Below are 16,177 nucleotides of genomic sequence, written 5' to 3'. Positions count from 1 at the left end.
TGGTTTGCTGACGGTGGATAATTTAAGTTCAGCGTTTTTTTTTCATAAATACAAGAAGGACTCAAATAGACATTGAGTATTTTACTTGAAAGTAACCTTCAACCCAACGTCAACGTCTTTTTTTCGGAGCTCAAAATGTTTAGTTGCATGCAGAAATTTAATTTTGTTTTCTCTGCAGTCGTTCATTGATTTCATAAATGCAACACATTATAGTTTGTTTATACATAGCATAAAGGCAAAAAAACGTTATATGTAGTGTTATTTCATTTTAAATGTCAAAAGGGTTTTGTGGCTCCCAGTGTTTTCTTTACTGTGTTAAACGGGTCCAAATGGCTCTTTGAGTGGTAAAGGTTGCCGACCCCTGGTATAGACAGAGGTTCCTTCGTCTACGGTGCTCACGTTCCTCTGAGGTGAGGCTGGTACGCCCCACCTGCATGGGCTCAGGTCCGCCTGGCAATGGCTCAGCATCAAAACTGGTGGGCGCCACAGGTCCTCGCTGCCGGCCGGATGTGAAGTGACCTAGTGGCCGCTGTCGTTTCTCTCGCCTCCTCACCTGGATCCGCCGATCCAGTCTGGACGTGAGTTTGATTAATCCATCTAGCGAGGATGGTAACTCAAAAGATACCAGCTCATCTTTAAGATAATCCGCTAGCCCTAGCAGGTGAGCGTCATTTTGAGCCGCAGAATTCCAATCACTCTGGCGAGCTCTGGTCCGAAAGTCAATCACATAAGCAGCTACTGTCCGGTCTCCCTGCTTTAGACTCATCAGACCTCCGGTAGCGTCTGGGCCCATGGAAACCCCGCCGAAGACCTTGCGTAGCCGATTGTTGACGTTTCTCGATTGTCGACGTCTCTTCCCAGAAATCTCTAGATTTATAATTTATAGTATATATATATATATATATATATATATATATATATATATATATAGATAGATATCTAGATATCTAGATATATATCTATATATACCCAAAGGGCCCAAATGTCCCAAGTTCAGTGCATGTCAATTGGTTTGGGTAATTTGATTGCAAATTGTAGGGGAATTTGGACCAATGAGCTAAAGTAGGTTGGCATTAGTGGCCATTGGTGTCTTTTAGAGAGGCCCTGTGTCGAAATCTAGTTTTAAGACATTAGTTAAACCTGGAGCTAGTTTGTTTGGTTTTAACAAAGTAGATTTCTAAATAGTTAGGATGGGTCAAATACAGAGGATTTATTCTGACATAAGAATAAAAAAGAAGTGAGGCTATGTGGGCTGACTGCAGTGACCACAAGTGATAACTACAGGATGGTAAATGCTGAAACGTAGTTCAACTGTAGTAGGGGAATAATACGTTTTGTTCTGGTCGTGATGATATGTTTAGATCCCCTAGGGTAGGCATGTAGTACACTACACATTATTTATCATCTGATTCGAGTTTCTGTGGACACCCAGACTGTACGTTTTAGTTGACCTGAAGTAATTTGTATTAAGACGAAGTGAAATACGGAGGAGTGAGGCCTCTTTTCACCCTATCTGTGCCTGAGCCCGCTGACGTCACGTCAGTACATTTATTTATCCGCCCAGACTGCTGGTTTCCTGCTGAGTCTCCACTCTGTTGCTGTAAACGCCGCTGCTCCGCCACACAACAGACCCCAAGTTCCAAAACCCGGCAAACATCGACATTTTGGGTACGTATACCCTTCAATCAATGACCACGAGCCGTAGTCATGAAGTTATGCCGCTCTCTACCGGTTTTCAAAGCGCTAACTGGTGGTGTGACAGGCTGCTCAACGTGTGATATCGTGTAGGAAGAGATGCACCAAGAAGAGGGAGGGGTGGCTACAAAACTGTAGTGTTTGTCGAAGATATATACACATAAAGGGAGCAAGTTAGACTTTGTGGGCATTGCCGTATACTCACGTGTCCCCTTCACTACCATAGAGTCAGTCACGAGCCCCAGCCACCATAGGGCTCTTGTGTTGGAACAGCAATCTTAATTCTCAATGGTTCCCTTTTTTTCCACCCTAACGTTACCTCTGGTAGTTTGTTTAAGCACTAAAACAGGGAAGCTTTACTGCTCTGGTAGCATAGGAGGCACTTTTAATTTAAGACGAGTGCTAGATGATCGGGTTCACTTTTAATTTACCAGGCTTTACAGTAATCACATTAAAGGCTGTCAAAGCCTAATAGTCGGTGAGGTTTTACTGTACGTGTCGCCCACTGTGCAAATGGACGGTGAGTGGTGATGGTGTTCGGCTGCTGTGTGTAATCACAATCATGGGATCCGTTCATTCCATTTTGCATGTTGGAGCCGTTTGAGTCCGTGTTTTGCCTGCGCTGATATGCTTTCTCCTGTAGCGCATATCTACTTTGCTGAAATCCACCATGTTATCAGTGTTGCTGCGTGATGTGTATTGCAGTAATGCGCGGGCAGTTCGGTGGGTGAATGGTGCCTTCATCAGGTTTAAGATGCTAAGTTCACAGTAAAGTGTGAATGTTTGCCATTTATTTAACATTTTCTTTTGAGGCAGTTTGTGATTTTAGATTACACCACATTGTTAATCCATCGGTGCAGAAATGCTTCACAAACAGATCCACACATTAAACAACATTTGAGTCTGTGTGCTCTTCGGTCTGGCTAGTTCCAGTCTTGAAATGACTATCTATTCTTACTGTTGGTGGTCTCATGACATTCCTCGTGTATTGTTTAACTTGTGTGGGTGATTTGACCTGCAATACAAGTCCATACAAGCCACTTAGAAAGATGGTGCATTGTGACATCACCATGAGCAGGAGGTTGGCATTTTTTACTGGAACAAGCAGGTTGTTGCAGGCTGATAAACCTTGATCTCGGTATTGCTGGGGCATACATCCATCACCATGGTCTGACATTGTTTCCTTTGAGTCAACACATTTCATCTGCTGGGTAAAACTCTTTCTCTTTTTGTTGGATGACTGTTGACAAAGTAAATGGACTCATACAAGAGAGGGAATCTAGGTTTTGTTTTGATATAGAGATTTAAGTGAATGTCTTTGTGACGAGCCTTTAATCTCTAAAGGGTTTTCCCCTTTGGTTGTCTGTGACTTTTCACATTAGTCTTTTTTGTCTAACCTTAAAGTTTAACCTGTCTGTAAACCTATTTAACCTCAGCCACAGATGCCCAATTTAAGCATTCTAATGTGTCTGATCAATTATTTAAAGTGAAGATGTTGCGTCAGCGATCAACTTGCTGCCTGTGTGACTGACTCTAAGCTACAGTAGCTCTTTCACAGACCCATTATGAAAGGCCATAGCAGGTCCCAGCTAGGCTCAGGTTTTAGATTACAAAGTTTTTTGTTTAACGTGCGAATGAGACAAGATTTTAATTTTCAGTCTTTGCCGATGAGCTTTTAAGGACCTCCACGTGCGTGCCAGGTTCTCTGTTCAGGGAATACTGCAGAGGGAAAGCAGCTTTTACCTGCTGTCTTTTGTCCCAGTTCTGCATTGTTTATGCCGACATGAGCGCAAATGTAGTGACATATATGGGACACCAGCTTGGTGTATCCAGATGAATTTCTCAGGACACAATCCAGAAGGTTCCCTCTTTTGTTAGTTCATCATGTTTGTTTTCTCAAATATTCCCACTCCATTTGTAGACAAGGCAGCAAGAGGAAACACAAGCCTTGGCATAGTGCTGCCAATAAATGTGGTATTACCTCAATGGTTGAAGTTGAAATGTGCCTGATGAGTCTAATTTGGGTTTGTCTCATGCTGTCTGAGGTATTATTAGCATAATCTGTAAAACCCAGTAATTGAGTAGCACAATGTAAATGGCTGCAGTCGCATGTTTGTACTGGCGGTGTGTCGAGATCAGGCTGTACAGAGCAGCAAACATGCGCACCCTGACTTTACACATCTTTCTGGCTGGTACTCTCATTGACGAACACAGGAACCACGAGGTACCTGGACCACAGTTCTACAAGCCTAGTGACTCCCTGTGGTTTCTGTATACTTTGTAGACAGTTTCCTTAATATGTGTTTAAGTGTATTTGTTTTTGGTGTTGAAGATGTCTTAAGGGGGAGGGAGGGAGGGAGAATAATTCAGTAATGTGGTGTACTCCCAACTCTGACTATGCAAAACTGAATAACTGGTTTAACTGTAATTACATGACTGTGAAGCTGCTATAGCTCAGGCTAAGAATAACATATTCTTCATTTAACTTGGTTAGTGCTGTGAAGTCTGCAGGCAGTGTTGTATTGGTTTCAAAATGAATACCAAACCTGTTTTTATCTTTATCTAGCCTAACTAAAAAAAAGAACTATTTACGGTGTAACCTATTTAATCCCAGAGGGCTACAAGTAAACTGTTGGTTTCAGATTGACTAAACTATTTGGATTGCAAAGAGGTCTTTTGAAATTACATTCATGTCAAACTAAACAAACAATCTCAGGAGAACAGTCTTTCTGTCATGCAGAGAAATGGGTCAAAACAAAATGATGTGTTCCAAAATAACTATTTCAAATCCAGAATGCACTGTTATGTTTGACATTCATGTTTTTTGTTTATTTTTATCACTGTAACAGCAATGTTAAAAGGTTGGTATTTAAGGTGTTAAAAATAAGTATCAGCTTAATTTATACGTAAATATATTGTTGCAGCACTAGATAAATGCATTGTTTCCAGTCTGCATACCTGCAATATAGCATAATAGTATAGTTGCAAATGCATTGCATGTCATATAAGACTGCTGTCTATGTTTAGTTAATAGCCACACATCTAAAGTGTCTGCTAAACTAGGTAGTATCATACTTAATAAAAAAAAAAAAAGGAGAAATGTTGGTTTGGAAATATTTCCATAACATTAAATGATCAAGCAACAACAAAAAGAGGAGCTGAGCTGATGTGCTTCATCAGGACTGTGTGGATGTGCTTTGATCTCATCTCAATGCTGGAGTCTGACTTATCTTCCTTTCAAGCTGCAACCCTGACATCCTCTTACAGTGGATCTTAATTTAACTCCAGTTCATTTTAGATTCACAACTTCAGTCTCCACAAGGGAACGCCTCATGAAGCAAGTTCAGACAGGAAATGTGTCTCACAATTACTTTCCCCCTTTTTGTCTTTTTACATTTTTTTTTATTTCTGTCCTGTCTGAGCAGGTGGAGTGCTGAACAGGCCAACAGACATCATGGTGAACATCCCAGAATACTATGCAGGGAAAACTGTGCTGATCACTGGAGCAACAGGCTTCATGGGCAAGGTACAGTAGTAGTTGAATAGGCAAGTAGCCAATAGGACATGACTGAACCAACAATGTGATCTGAGCTGAGAGGGAACCTGTTGAAATCCTTCACTCCAACATGACTGAGTGAGACGCAAGCAAATTAGTGACAAACTGTACTTCTTGCTGCTTTATTAGAGTGAACAAACTATGCTAATTTAATAGTTTCATTAGTTCAATTATATTACATATCCATATTACACTGTAAGTACACAGTATACAGATGTAGCGTTCAGGTCTGTTGTCTTCTTTTTACACCATGAATTGAAGCAGGAAGAAGAAAGATTGTCCACTTGTCACAACAATTTGACACTTTTTATTGTATGCTGAATTGGGGGTATTGTGCTGCAAACGCATGAGTAAGAACATTCTTAGTTTATCAGCAGAAATGTGGCAAAGCATTTATATGGCTGTCCTTTTAACTGCCTTATTCTACAAAACATAGCAGCCATTGTTTGATTGTTTGAGTCAGGGTTCCCATTAGAAAAAAATGGATGCCAGTCCACTTGTCCTGGAAGATTTCAATGATGCGGACAGATGGCTGTAGATTCACATGTTATATTACAAATAAAATAAGTCCTGTCAATAGACTGCATAATTGCGCCATGCTGCTCATGACTTATAATCAACTAATTTCCGTTTGTTATAGACCTTTTCTCAGATACAAATTAAATGGCCTAGAATAAAACCTTTTTGAAAGAAAATAAATAAAAAGTAACCTCAGCCTATTGCTGGCTCATCTCATTCTACTTCCTGTAAGACCTTGGCCACACCGCCTACCTTCACCTGTGAGTGATGGCTCCCACACTGGTGTGCTGTCCACACAGACAGCGTTGCCTGCCTGCCCTGTCTCTCTATATTGAGTTTGCCTTTGATAATGGCCATCAATAATAGAATGTTTCATATATATTTAGTTAAGACAGAAAAAGGTTAAGTGTGGCTGCTCTTACCTGTTAACATTAGTGCTGAAATGAAAAGCAAGAGGTCCTTGCTGGTCATTTCTTGGGCAAAATGACCAATAATGGTTCAGATGGCTGGTTCAGCATATTACTGAAGGTGAACAATTGTGGAAATTTAATTTTACCCTAAGTTATTACAATTCAAATTGTGCTGAGATGGAATTAGTTTCACTAATGTGTCTGACTTCAAAAGATGTTAACCAGTTAAAAACATTAATTACTGGATAACAGAAACCTTGATTCTCCACTTCTGCAAAAAACAAAAAGAGGAGGTTACAATTATAAGAGGTGTGCAGAACCTAGGATCAACTAAACAGTTTTGTACTTCTTACTTGGTCTTTGTTAAAGGTTCTGCTGGAGAAACTGCTGAGGTCCTGCCCAGAAGTCAAAAGTGTCTATGTGATGGTCCGGTCAAAAGCTGGTCAGAGCCCTCAGGCCCGCATCGCCGACATGATCAACTGCAAGGTGAGAAGTGGGATAAAGATAGGGTGGCACGATCCGATGGGTGTTAGGAGGAGGTAAAGGATGAGGTGAGGCAGAAGTCTGCTGCACCAGCCTTGTGTAAGTAGGTTAGTTTGAGCATAGTGCAGGAGTTATTCTGTAACTTAGTAAAAGCAGGTTGTAACATAAGAGTTAAGATGCCACTGAAAATGTAACTTCCCCCAAGCAGATGTATGTATTGGTTGTTGTCAGAGGAAATGTTCTTCAGTATTTTCACTGGAAGCACATTTCCTGTGACTAATGGCATCCTTTATGATGACACTGACATGCAGGCTTAGTATTGTGCTGTACAGTTACTGCGATTTTAACGAGTGTCCTAGTGTGATTTTTTTTTTTTGCCGCATTCCCTTAAGATGAAAATGCCGCTTTTTAACTGTTCAGGTGTCGACTTTTGCAGAATCCTTTCTCCAACATGGAAGTTTTCCAATGAAAATATTAGTGAAAAACATAAAATCACAATGATAGTGATTTAAATTAATTTTTAATTATTAATGAGACAAAACAAGTTTTATCAGATGGTAACTTGTTCACATGTGAAGCAGTTAGTGTCAATACTTCACATTTAAAACTTACTAGTGCTACTGTAGGTTGGCAATGCTTACATTGGCAGTTTCTAGATAATTGGAAAATATAGAGAGCTGGGATCAGAAGGCATAGAAGAAAAGCATCAGCCATGCACCTCTGACACTACCAACAGGAAGCAAATGAATGGAACTGTGTAATGATTTATACACTTTATACCTGTACAGTTTATTTTGTAGTGTAACTTGGGTATCATTTTGACGTCATCATTTTCCCACTCAGTTGTTTGAAAGACTGCAAGATGAGCAACCAGGCTTTGCAGAGAAGATCATAGCAGTGAGCAGTGACCTCATACAGCCACAGCTGGATCTGAGTAAAGAGGATCAGAGCGTCCTGGCTGACAACGTTAACATTGTTTTCCACTGTGCCGCCACCATCCGCTTTAATGAGCCACTCAAGTGAGTTGTGTGTTTATTTTCTTGTGAATATGTATAGTATATTATTTTCCTGCCTATTTCTCTCTAATGGCACTTTGTAGGTGTATGTCGATCAATGTGTTTCTTTCTGATCTTGTACGACTGGTAATTGTTCATGGTTTGTTGTGTTTACTCAACATCATTTAGTCAAATGAATGATAATAATGATTATGGGTGTTTAGTTGACTTAGTGAGTGACACGGTGGTTATGACAGATTGTGCTCACTGTTGTTTGGAGTGCACAGGGATACTTGAGACCAAATTGGCACATGCTTTTTGTTTCCTGCTGAACCAAAGACACTGCTTTGACAGAAGAACTACTACTCATTTTGAAAGACATCTGTATTGGTGTTTTGGGGCAGTTAGATTGTATGCCATCTGTGTATTTTATGCCATCTATGTATTTTTTATGTGGTAAAATACACATTTCTGTACACAAAATGGTTCTTAAAGGAATATTTTGTGAAATAAGTACATTTGCTTTCTTTTCAAGAGCAAACTGAGAAAATCAATCATGTCTGCAATAAGTATGAAGTCAAAATGAGATTAGCGTAGTTTAGCGCAAAGACTATAAGCATGACAAAGCGGCTAACCTGGCGCCATCCAAAGAGGAAAAATATGCCCACCAATGCATCTGAAGCTCACCAATTAACATGTTGTATCTTGTTTGTTTTAATTGTACAAAAACTGACAATTTGTCGTTTTAGGTGGAGTCGCATGCTGGAAATAGTCTGTGCAGCATCCATACCTATATCCTATACCATTAGTTGCCCAATTCAGTCAGTTTTGATATAGGTCTCTGTGCAGGCATGATGGTACTAACTCTGGGAACCTCACTGTAGACGAGACTTTTGGATGATGCGCACAGTCACTGCTCTGGCTGTTGTTCGTCATGAAATGGTTTCACAATGTAACATTTTGCATCCAGCCCAGACATCCCCCAAAGCAGTAAACCTCGGGGAAACACTGAGATGTGTGGCTGTCTGTCTTCTCATCCTGCATGTTTTCACATCACTCGGATGCCAAAACATTCCGTCTTTAATCCCCCCATTGCTAATAACAAATAACCCGGAAAGAACAAAATTATCTTGCACATCACTTGTACTCACTTTATTTGATTGATTAGTTTTATCCACTACATGTCAGACTTTACTGTCTTCCTTTCCCCCTCTCAGAGATGCAATGCAGCTGAATGTCCTGGCCACCCAGAAGATGCTGGCACTGGCCCACAGGATGAAGCACCTGGAGGTCTTCCTTCATGTCTCCACAGCCTATGCCAACTGTGACCGAGAGCTTATTGAAGAAATTGTATACACTCCCCCCATAGATTACCGCAGACTCATCGATTCTCTGGAGTAAGTTGATCTGGGCTCTTTCCAATGCACGGCTCCTGCACAGTCAACACACTGTTGTAGTGATGGTGGTTTATATATACCGATGTGTGGATGGTCTTTTGTCATCAGTGTTATCAGGGTTTATGGTGGAGGTTTTTAAGAGGATTCTTATTATATTTTTTTAGATGCATATATAGCGAGTAGGAATGTATCACCAGTGTATCTCTGACATTAATCTTGATTATAGCTGCTGAACTAGATTAGTAAAGCATTAGAAGCCTGCAGAGTGAGTAGAGATTAGTTGGATGCTTCTGAGGGATTGTATGTATAGTAGTGTCAAGCTTTTGAGGCAACTTGGATGTGTATGTGCAGAGAGACTACATGCTGGGTTTAACAGTGGAATTTGAAAAACAATGAGCATTTGGAGGGAGATGTATCATAACTGAAGGCAGAGTGCTTTGGTCCTAACTAAGACCAGTAATCGCATGTATATTCTTCAATGCAACACAGCTCAACATTAATTCAACTTTTGCCATTTCCATGGTTTAAATGTGTAATATGTTTTTAAATGATCATCAAAGATTTTTAAGTGGGGGAAAAAATAATTATACTTGTATAGCGCTTTTCTAATAACTCAAAGACTCTTAACGGAGTGAGTATGACAAAAATAAATGGATAAACAAACAAAGGGAGGATAAGCAGAAGAGACGGTCAGTGTTTGAAGGCCGTGTTGAACAGGTGAGACTTAAGTGATTATTTGAATCTGGAGAGTGAGGAGGACAATTTTAATTTCTCAAACTTTGCTTTAAGCCTTACTACGTTCAAAGGTAATGACATTCCCATCAGCCTCAGCTTTTTATTTTGTTTTTATTGCAAATGTTAATATGCCAAACTATGATTGTGAACGTGGAAAACGTTATATCTGCTTAATATCAGCATCTAAGTGTTGTTATTGTAAGGATTGTAGCATGTTTATGTCAGCATTAAGCTCAAAGAACCTTTGTGTGCAGCCTCACAGAGCCACTAGCATGGCTGTAGAATCTATTCATTTATTTCACACTGAAGACACATTTGCATTGCCCTGTATTAGTACTGGTGGTTAAATAAATATAAGACTTATCTTATTTATTTTTTCTCTTTTGGTCCAGCTGGATGGATGACGAGCTGGTGTCTGCTCTGACTCCCAAGCTGATTGGGGAACGTCCCAACACCTACACCTTCACCAAAGCCTTGGCTGAGTATATGGTGCAGCAGGAGGCCGGGGACCTCAATGTAGCCATCGTCAGACCTTCCATAGTTGGCGCCAGCTGGAAAGAGCCCTTCCCAGTGAGTGATTCAGGCATGCAGTGTTGCATTGCTTTTTCATGGTGTTGTTATTGTTGTTGTTGTTATTATTATTGTTATTATTTAACCTGAAGTCAAGGAAAGGTATTACTGTTGAATAGAAAGTGTTCACTGCACCCCAGATACATTTTGGGATGTTTTAAAAAGTACTAACAAAGGACAAAAACCCTACCTTTTGAGTAAGAAGCTGGTTGTCATAGTGAGGGGGGAGATTGTTTGATCTCTTGAAACATGGACTTCCTCTGCAGAGTACTGTGCTTTAACAGGCAGCATATAAGCAGCAATGTTTTCTCGTGTGTGTTGAACACCACCTGTGCCACCAAACGTAGAACTGGAGAAAGTCTATTTGCTGTTCTTCAGGACACTACCCAGATTTCAGTCGCACTCCTCTCTCTTCTCTGAAAGCACTGCACATCTTCTGCTGCCAACACAGAGGCAGTTGAGCAGTGAGTGAGGAATGTGAAGAATGTGGAGTAGAGAAGCTCTACACACCTTTGCTCCTGGCCAATCACTGTGGAAAGCAGAAGGCATGTTTCATTTCAGGTTCAGAAAAGTTTGAGAAATTGGGTTACACAGATGGTTCATGTCTGAAAATCTGAAAGGGACATTTCACAGTTTTTACACATAGATACATAAGTGTTTAGGGTCGCACCCATCAATATGACCCCTTGCACTGACAGTAACCACTGGTCTTTTTTTACTATATATTAAATATGTTATCACATGAACTGGAGAGAATCAAGCAGGTCCTTGTATTTGAGTATATGTATAACCAGCAAATGTTTGAACAATCTATGAACAATTAGTTTATTAAGAAAAAGAACAATTGTATTATCTGTCAATCAGCTAATCGTTTCAGTACTAATTCTGTGTTCCTTTCCTCTGCCTGCTCTTTCAGGGTTGGATTGATAACTTCAATGGACCTAGTGGAATATTCATTGCCGTAAGTACTAAGAGAAACTCTCGGTGGCCCATAGACGCTAATGAAAGTCTTGCTGTTCTCTGTTCTGGTAAAGGTTTCGGTGCAGCATAGTAGCTCAGTTCTAGTGGAAAGAAAGAAAGAAAGAAAGAAAGAAAGAAAGAAAGAAAGAAAGAAAGAAAGAAAGAAAGAAAGAAAGAAAGAAAGAAAGAAAGAAAGAAACAGACAGCATAACCATTACAACAACACTCACAAAAAGGAAACTCATGAATGTAAACATATTGATGTTATGATAGTCCAGTGCCTGCAGAAAAATATGGGTATAGGAGCTTGTGGAAAGGGAGCCATGTGGGGGGAGTTAGGTGATCTGACTGCTGTAGGAAAGGAGCTGTTTTTCAATGTGGTGGTATTGGTTAATATGGATTTGTAGCGCCTTCAAAGGTTAAGAGGTGGTGGGCTGGGTGGAAGAGATCGCTGGTTATTTTAGTTTCCCTGTTGAAGGTGTGTTGTGAGTCAACTGAGGCAAAGTCACAGCCAAAGATGTTGAAGGCTAGGGATGTCGCCATACCAGAAATGTATCAATACCAGTGAAATTGCACGATTCTCGATACTAATTTAATACCACGGTCAAAAACAAAACAATGAATCCCATGTGAATCAGCATACACTTCTTTATTATGTTTGAACACTGTCTTTTGTTAGGAAGTTAAATGGCTCATAATTCCCTCTCCAATATCTATTTTATATTGCTGTCAAACAACTGTAAAACATTAAGTTTCTTGCCAAAAACTACATTTTAGTAGGCAGTACCATGAGCTGCTGCTGTCATTGATCCCTGCTTCCAATGTTGTGTCTGGAAGAACATGGCAGCTCTTTTGGAAACGTCGAGCATTTGTTTTACATTTTACATTTAAACACACCATGATAATCCATCCATCCATCCATCGTCTACCGCTTATCCGGGATCGGGTCGCAGGGGCAGCAGCTCAAGTAAGGAACCCCAACCTTCCCTACTCCGGGCCACATCCTCCAGCTCCGACTGGGGGATCCTGAGGCGTTCCCAGGCCAGTGAGGAGATATAATCTCTCTACCGAGTCCTGGGTCTTCCCCGGGGTCTCCTCCCAGCTGGATGTGCCTGGAACACCTCCCTACGGAGGCGACCAGGTGGCTCCTTACTAGATGCCCGAACCACCTCAACTGGCTCCTTTCAACGTAAAGGAGCAGCGGCTCTACTCCGAGTCTCTCACGGATGGCTGAGCTTCTCACCCTATCTCTAAGGGAGACGCCAGCCACCCGTCTGAGAAAACCCATTTCGGCCACTTGTACCCGCGATCTCGTTCTTTCGGTCATGACACCAGCCTTCATGACCATAGGTGAGGGTAGGAACGAAGATCGCCCTGGCAGATCGAGAGCTTTGCCTTCTGGCTCAGCTCTCTTTTTGTCACACCGGTGCGGTAAAGTGAATGCAGTACCGCCCCTGCTGCTCCGATTTTCCGGCAAATCTCTCGCTGCATCGTCCCCTCACTCGCGAACAAGACCCCAAGGTACTTGAACTCCTTCACTTGGGGTAAAGGCTCATTCCCTACCCGGAGTAGGCAATCCACCGGTTTCCTGCTGAGAGCCATGGCCTCAGATTTTGAGGTGCTGATCCTCATCCCAACCGCTTCACACTCGGCTGCGAACCGATCCAGTGACTGTTGAAGGTCACAGACCGATGATGCCATAAGGACCACATCATCTGCAAAGAGCAGCGATGAGATCCTCAGGTCACCGAACTGCAACCCCTCTCCTCCACGACTACGCCTCGATATCCTGTCCATAAAAATCACAAACGGGATTAGTGATAAAGCGCAGCCCTGGCGGAGGCCAACATCCACTGGGAACGAGTCCGACTTACAGCCGAGTATCCGGACACAACTCTCGCTTTGGGCGTACAGGGATTGGATGGCCCTCAAAAGTGACCCCACCACCACATACTCCCGCAGCACCTCCTACAGTATCACCCAGGGGACCCGGTCACACACCTTCTCCAGATGTCTGATTTCCTTTCAGATTTTTATGGGTTGATGTGTTGCTGTTAGTCTCGAGGATGATCTACAGCCTGATGTCAGGATGGACCATCAGGAGTTTTTTTGACATGATTCTTCTTTCGTTGCCTGAGGATGTACAGTCTTTGCTGGAACCTTTCTTTATGTGATTGGGGTTAATGTTCCCTTTCAGAGTGTCACTGGTGCTGATGGATTTAAAGGAGTCTGTCAGGGTTATGGGTTGATCAGAGATATGAATTGGGGCTTTGATGTTTTTCCTCCTGAGTTTGACCTCTATTTCCATTGTTTTTTAAGTAAGAGGTTGTTTATGACACAAAGCTGCAATGGGAAAGGTTAAATGCAGCTGTCTTATTAACCCTATTAATTCCTGAGATGCGTTACCTACTGCAGCATAAAGTGTGTGTGTGTGTGTGTGTGTGTGTGTGTGTGTGTGTGTGTGTGTGTGTGTGTGTGTGTGTGTGTGTGTGTGTGTGTGTGTGTGTGTGTGTTCTCAGATTACATTTACTGACACAGAAAAGACAAAAGTTTGCTCTCTAGTGGTCAGTGCTGTGTTTTTGCTGTAGTTCTCACTCAACAACAACCCTAGGTCTAAACCGAGTATATGACTTGATCCTGTATGGTCAATGAGCTAATCTGTGGCCATATTGTTACACATACAGTAAGTATCTGCAATGTGAATTCCTCGACATTATAAACTAAGTTTGAGTCTGTGACTCGCTGTAAAAGCAAATGAGTAATTGAGGACTATTGGCACAGTGTCTTGTTGAAAGAGAGGTTTGTTGTGGTTTGTCATCTATCCCTGTCCATGTCTTTCTATCAAAGTAAACAAAAAATTATAAAATTATATAAATTACCCTTCTGGATTCCTCATATAATGTGTTATTGTTCAATTTAAATGTGTATGTGTATTAATGTCCCAGCCAAACTATTTTGTCGTAACATACAAGATCCACAAGATGACAAAAGCTACATTTAAAGTACAATAATATGGGAAGTGTTTCAAATGTTTCACAATAAAAATAAACTGATACAGGAAGTATTGAGTTTGTATTATCAGCATAACACCGTAACACAACATTAACGGGGCAAACTGGTGTAGATCAGAGGAGAAGGGAGTGTCATACTAAAATATGACCAAATATACCTATCATAAAGAGTGAATTAGAAATGAATGCCTGACAGTTGAGGTAAATAAACGGCAAAGGGGAAACACAAATTATTTTGAAAGAGCAACACCAATGAGGAAACTCATGTATAGGGCTGCTCTCACTTTACTGCAATACATGCAAAAAAGAAATGAAGTCCATCTGTGTCCATGTTGAATCCGCAAATACCAGAATAGTACTTTTCTGGGTTCATAGTCAAAACTAAAAACAAGTATTTTATTTGTTTCATGATATACAATTCACATGGGTTTTAAGGCATACATAATACAGTGCAAGTCCTGTATTGAAGCAACATCTTATTCTTTTCTGAACTGTTGATCAGGAGGTGTGCCTTTCTTTAGTGAATGCTCAGTAACAATGTTAGTACAGCTCCTGTAGAAGTTCTTCACTCTCTCTCCATCTCCAGTTTTACTCTCCACAAACAGATCTACGTCTGTTTGAGAAAGAAAAGAAGGAATTTAGAAAAACATTTGCAGTAATGCTTTGTGTGTGTGTGTGTGTGGCTTTTTCTTTTATCTGCCGCTCACATTAGGTCACAGTGCAGTTATAAAACAAGAATGGAAGCAAGCAATATTCAAATGGTAATTAAAAGAGATGCATCTTACCCTCTCTCTCAAACTGGCTGGACATTCCAGAGCCCGGTGTATCAAAGTTTAATCAGATCAGTCAATTTGTGATTGGAAGCGACTGTGTCATTCCGGTTTATACAAAGAAATGAATGGGAAGCACATTTCAGTCTGACTGTACCATTAGTCCAGCATTTAAGTTAGGATCTGTGTGACCAGCTATTTCTTTACTTGTGGTCATCTTGTCTGTTTTATATCTTTAGCCTGAAGGCTCAAAGTCTGCTGCATTAATGGTCTTTCTTTAACCCTCTCTAGGCTGGTAAGGGGATCCTGCGTACAATGAGAGCGTCTAATGATGCTGTGGCTGACCTGGTGCCTGTGGACGTGGTCATCAACGCCACGCTGGCTGCAGCATGGTACTCTGGATCCCAGACACTCAACAGGTTCGAGAGACACGCACACTTGATCACATCTCTTCTCGCATGCATCTTCTAGTCAACTTGTATTGAAATGTAAATTGTACATTGAAAGTAAAATTATGCAGATTTTCTCTGAACTATTACCTCCATATTACAGGTCTAAAAATCTCCTGGTTTACAACTGCACAACCGGTGGGATCAACCCGTTTCGCTGGGGGGAAGTTGGTATGATGTCTCTTTTATCTTACCTAAACACAGCCTTTGTAAAGGCCTGACATTAAAAGCTTTCCGTTTAACAACATACTATGGTTGTAATCGGATCCCCACTGCCTGGCACACCCAAACTAGGAGCTTTTGTTCAGCTGTTCCTTATGGATCCTAGTTTGTAGCTGGGTCCTTATGGAGTTTTCTTAGCGTGAATCCCAGCCACAGAAGTTGCACACATTGAAGGTGATTATGGACATTTCCCAGACTGTTAACCAATCCCTCTTCTTGTCCTTTAGTAATTCTACACACAGATGATTTCACATTCACTCCTGAACTTGTTAGGGTTTTATTTTTTTAAACGTTATAGTTTGGAGTAATACATGGGGCTCTTACTATAAATGCAAGGATTTTGTAAACAGTGTGTCCTCCAAGTTGAATTTGGAAGCACTGTGGAGCAGCCAGAAGTCGTCTTGT

At 41.1% G+C, this 16,177-nt stretch overlaps 1 protein-coding gene across 2 annotated transcripts in view; it reads left to right on the top strand.

Moving 5' to 3' along the window:
* Window positions 1-1,538: 1,538 nt before the first annotated feature.
* The window catches only part of LOC115005607 (fatty acyl-CoA reductase 1-like), a 22,640-nt gene continuing 8,001 nt past the window's right edge, over window positions 1,539-16,177 (top strand). For both annotated transcript variants that reach the window (XM_029427501.1, XM_029427499.1), the window contains exons 1-9: window positions 1,539-1,668; window positions 5,121-5,221; window positions 6,550-6,666; window positions 7,507-7,682; window positions 8,876-9,055; window positions 10,183-10,360; window positions 11,277-11,321; window positions 15,393-15,520; window positions 15,654-15,721. In XM_029427501.1, the coding sequence (XP_029283361.1) occupies window positions 5,150-5,221; window positions 6,550-6,666; window positions 7,507-7,682; window positions 8,876-9,055; window positions 10,183-10,360; window positions 11,277-11,321; window positions 15,393-15,520; window positions 15,654-15,721 (964 nt within the window). In that variant the 5' untranslated portion in view covers window positions 1,539-1,668; window positions 5,121-5,149. The remainder of the gene's footprint in view (window positions 1,669-5,120; window positions 5,222-6,549; window positions 6,667-7,506; window positions 7,683-8,875; window positions 9,056-10,182; window positions 10,361-11,276; window positions 11,322-15,392; window positions 15,521-15,653; window positions 15,722-16,177) is intronic.

The sequence above is a fragment of the Cottoperca gobio genome, unplaced genomic scaffold (assembly GCF_900634415.1).
Source record: "Cottoperca gobio unplaced genomic scaffold, fCotGob3.1 fCotGob3_330arrow_ctg1, whole genome shotgun sequence".
NCBI lineage: Eukaryota > Metazoa > Chordata > Actinopteri > Perciformes > Bovichtidae > Cottoperca > Cottoperca gobio.
The sequence above is the reverse complement of the archived record's forward strand: the minus strand, read 5'-3'. Positions and strand labels throughout refer to the sequence as shown.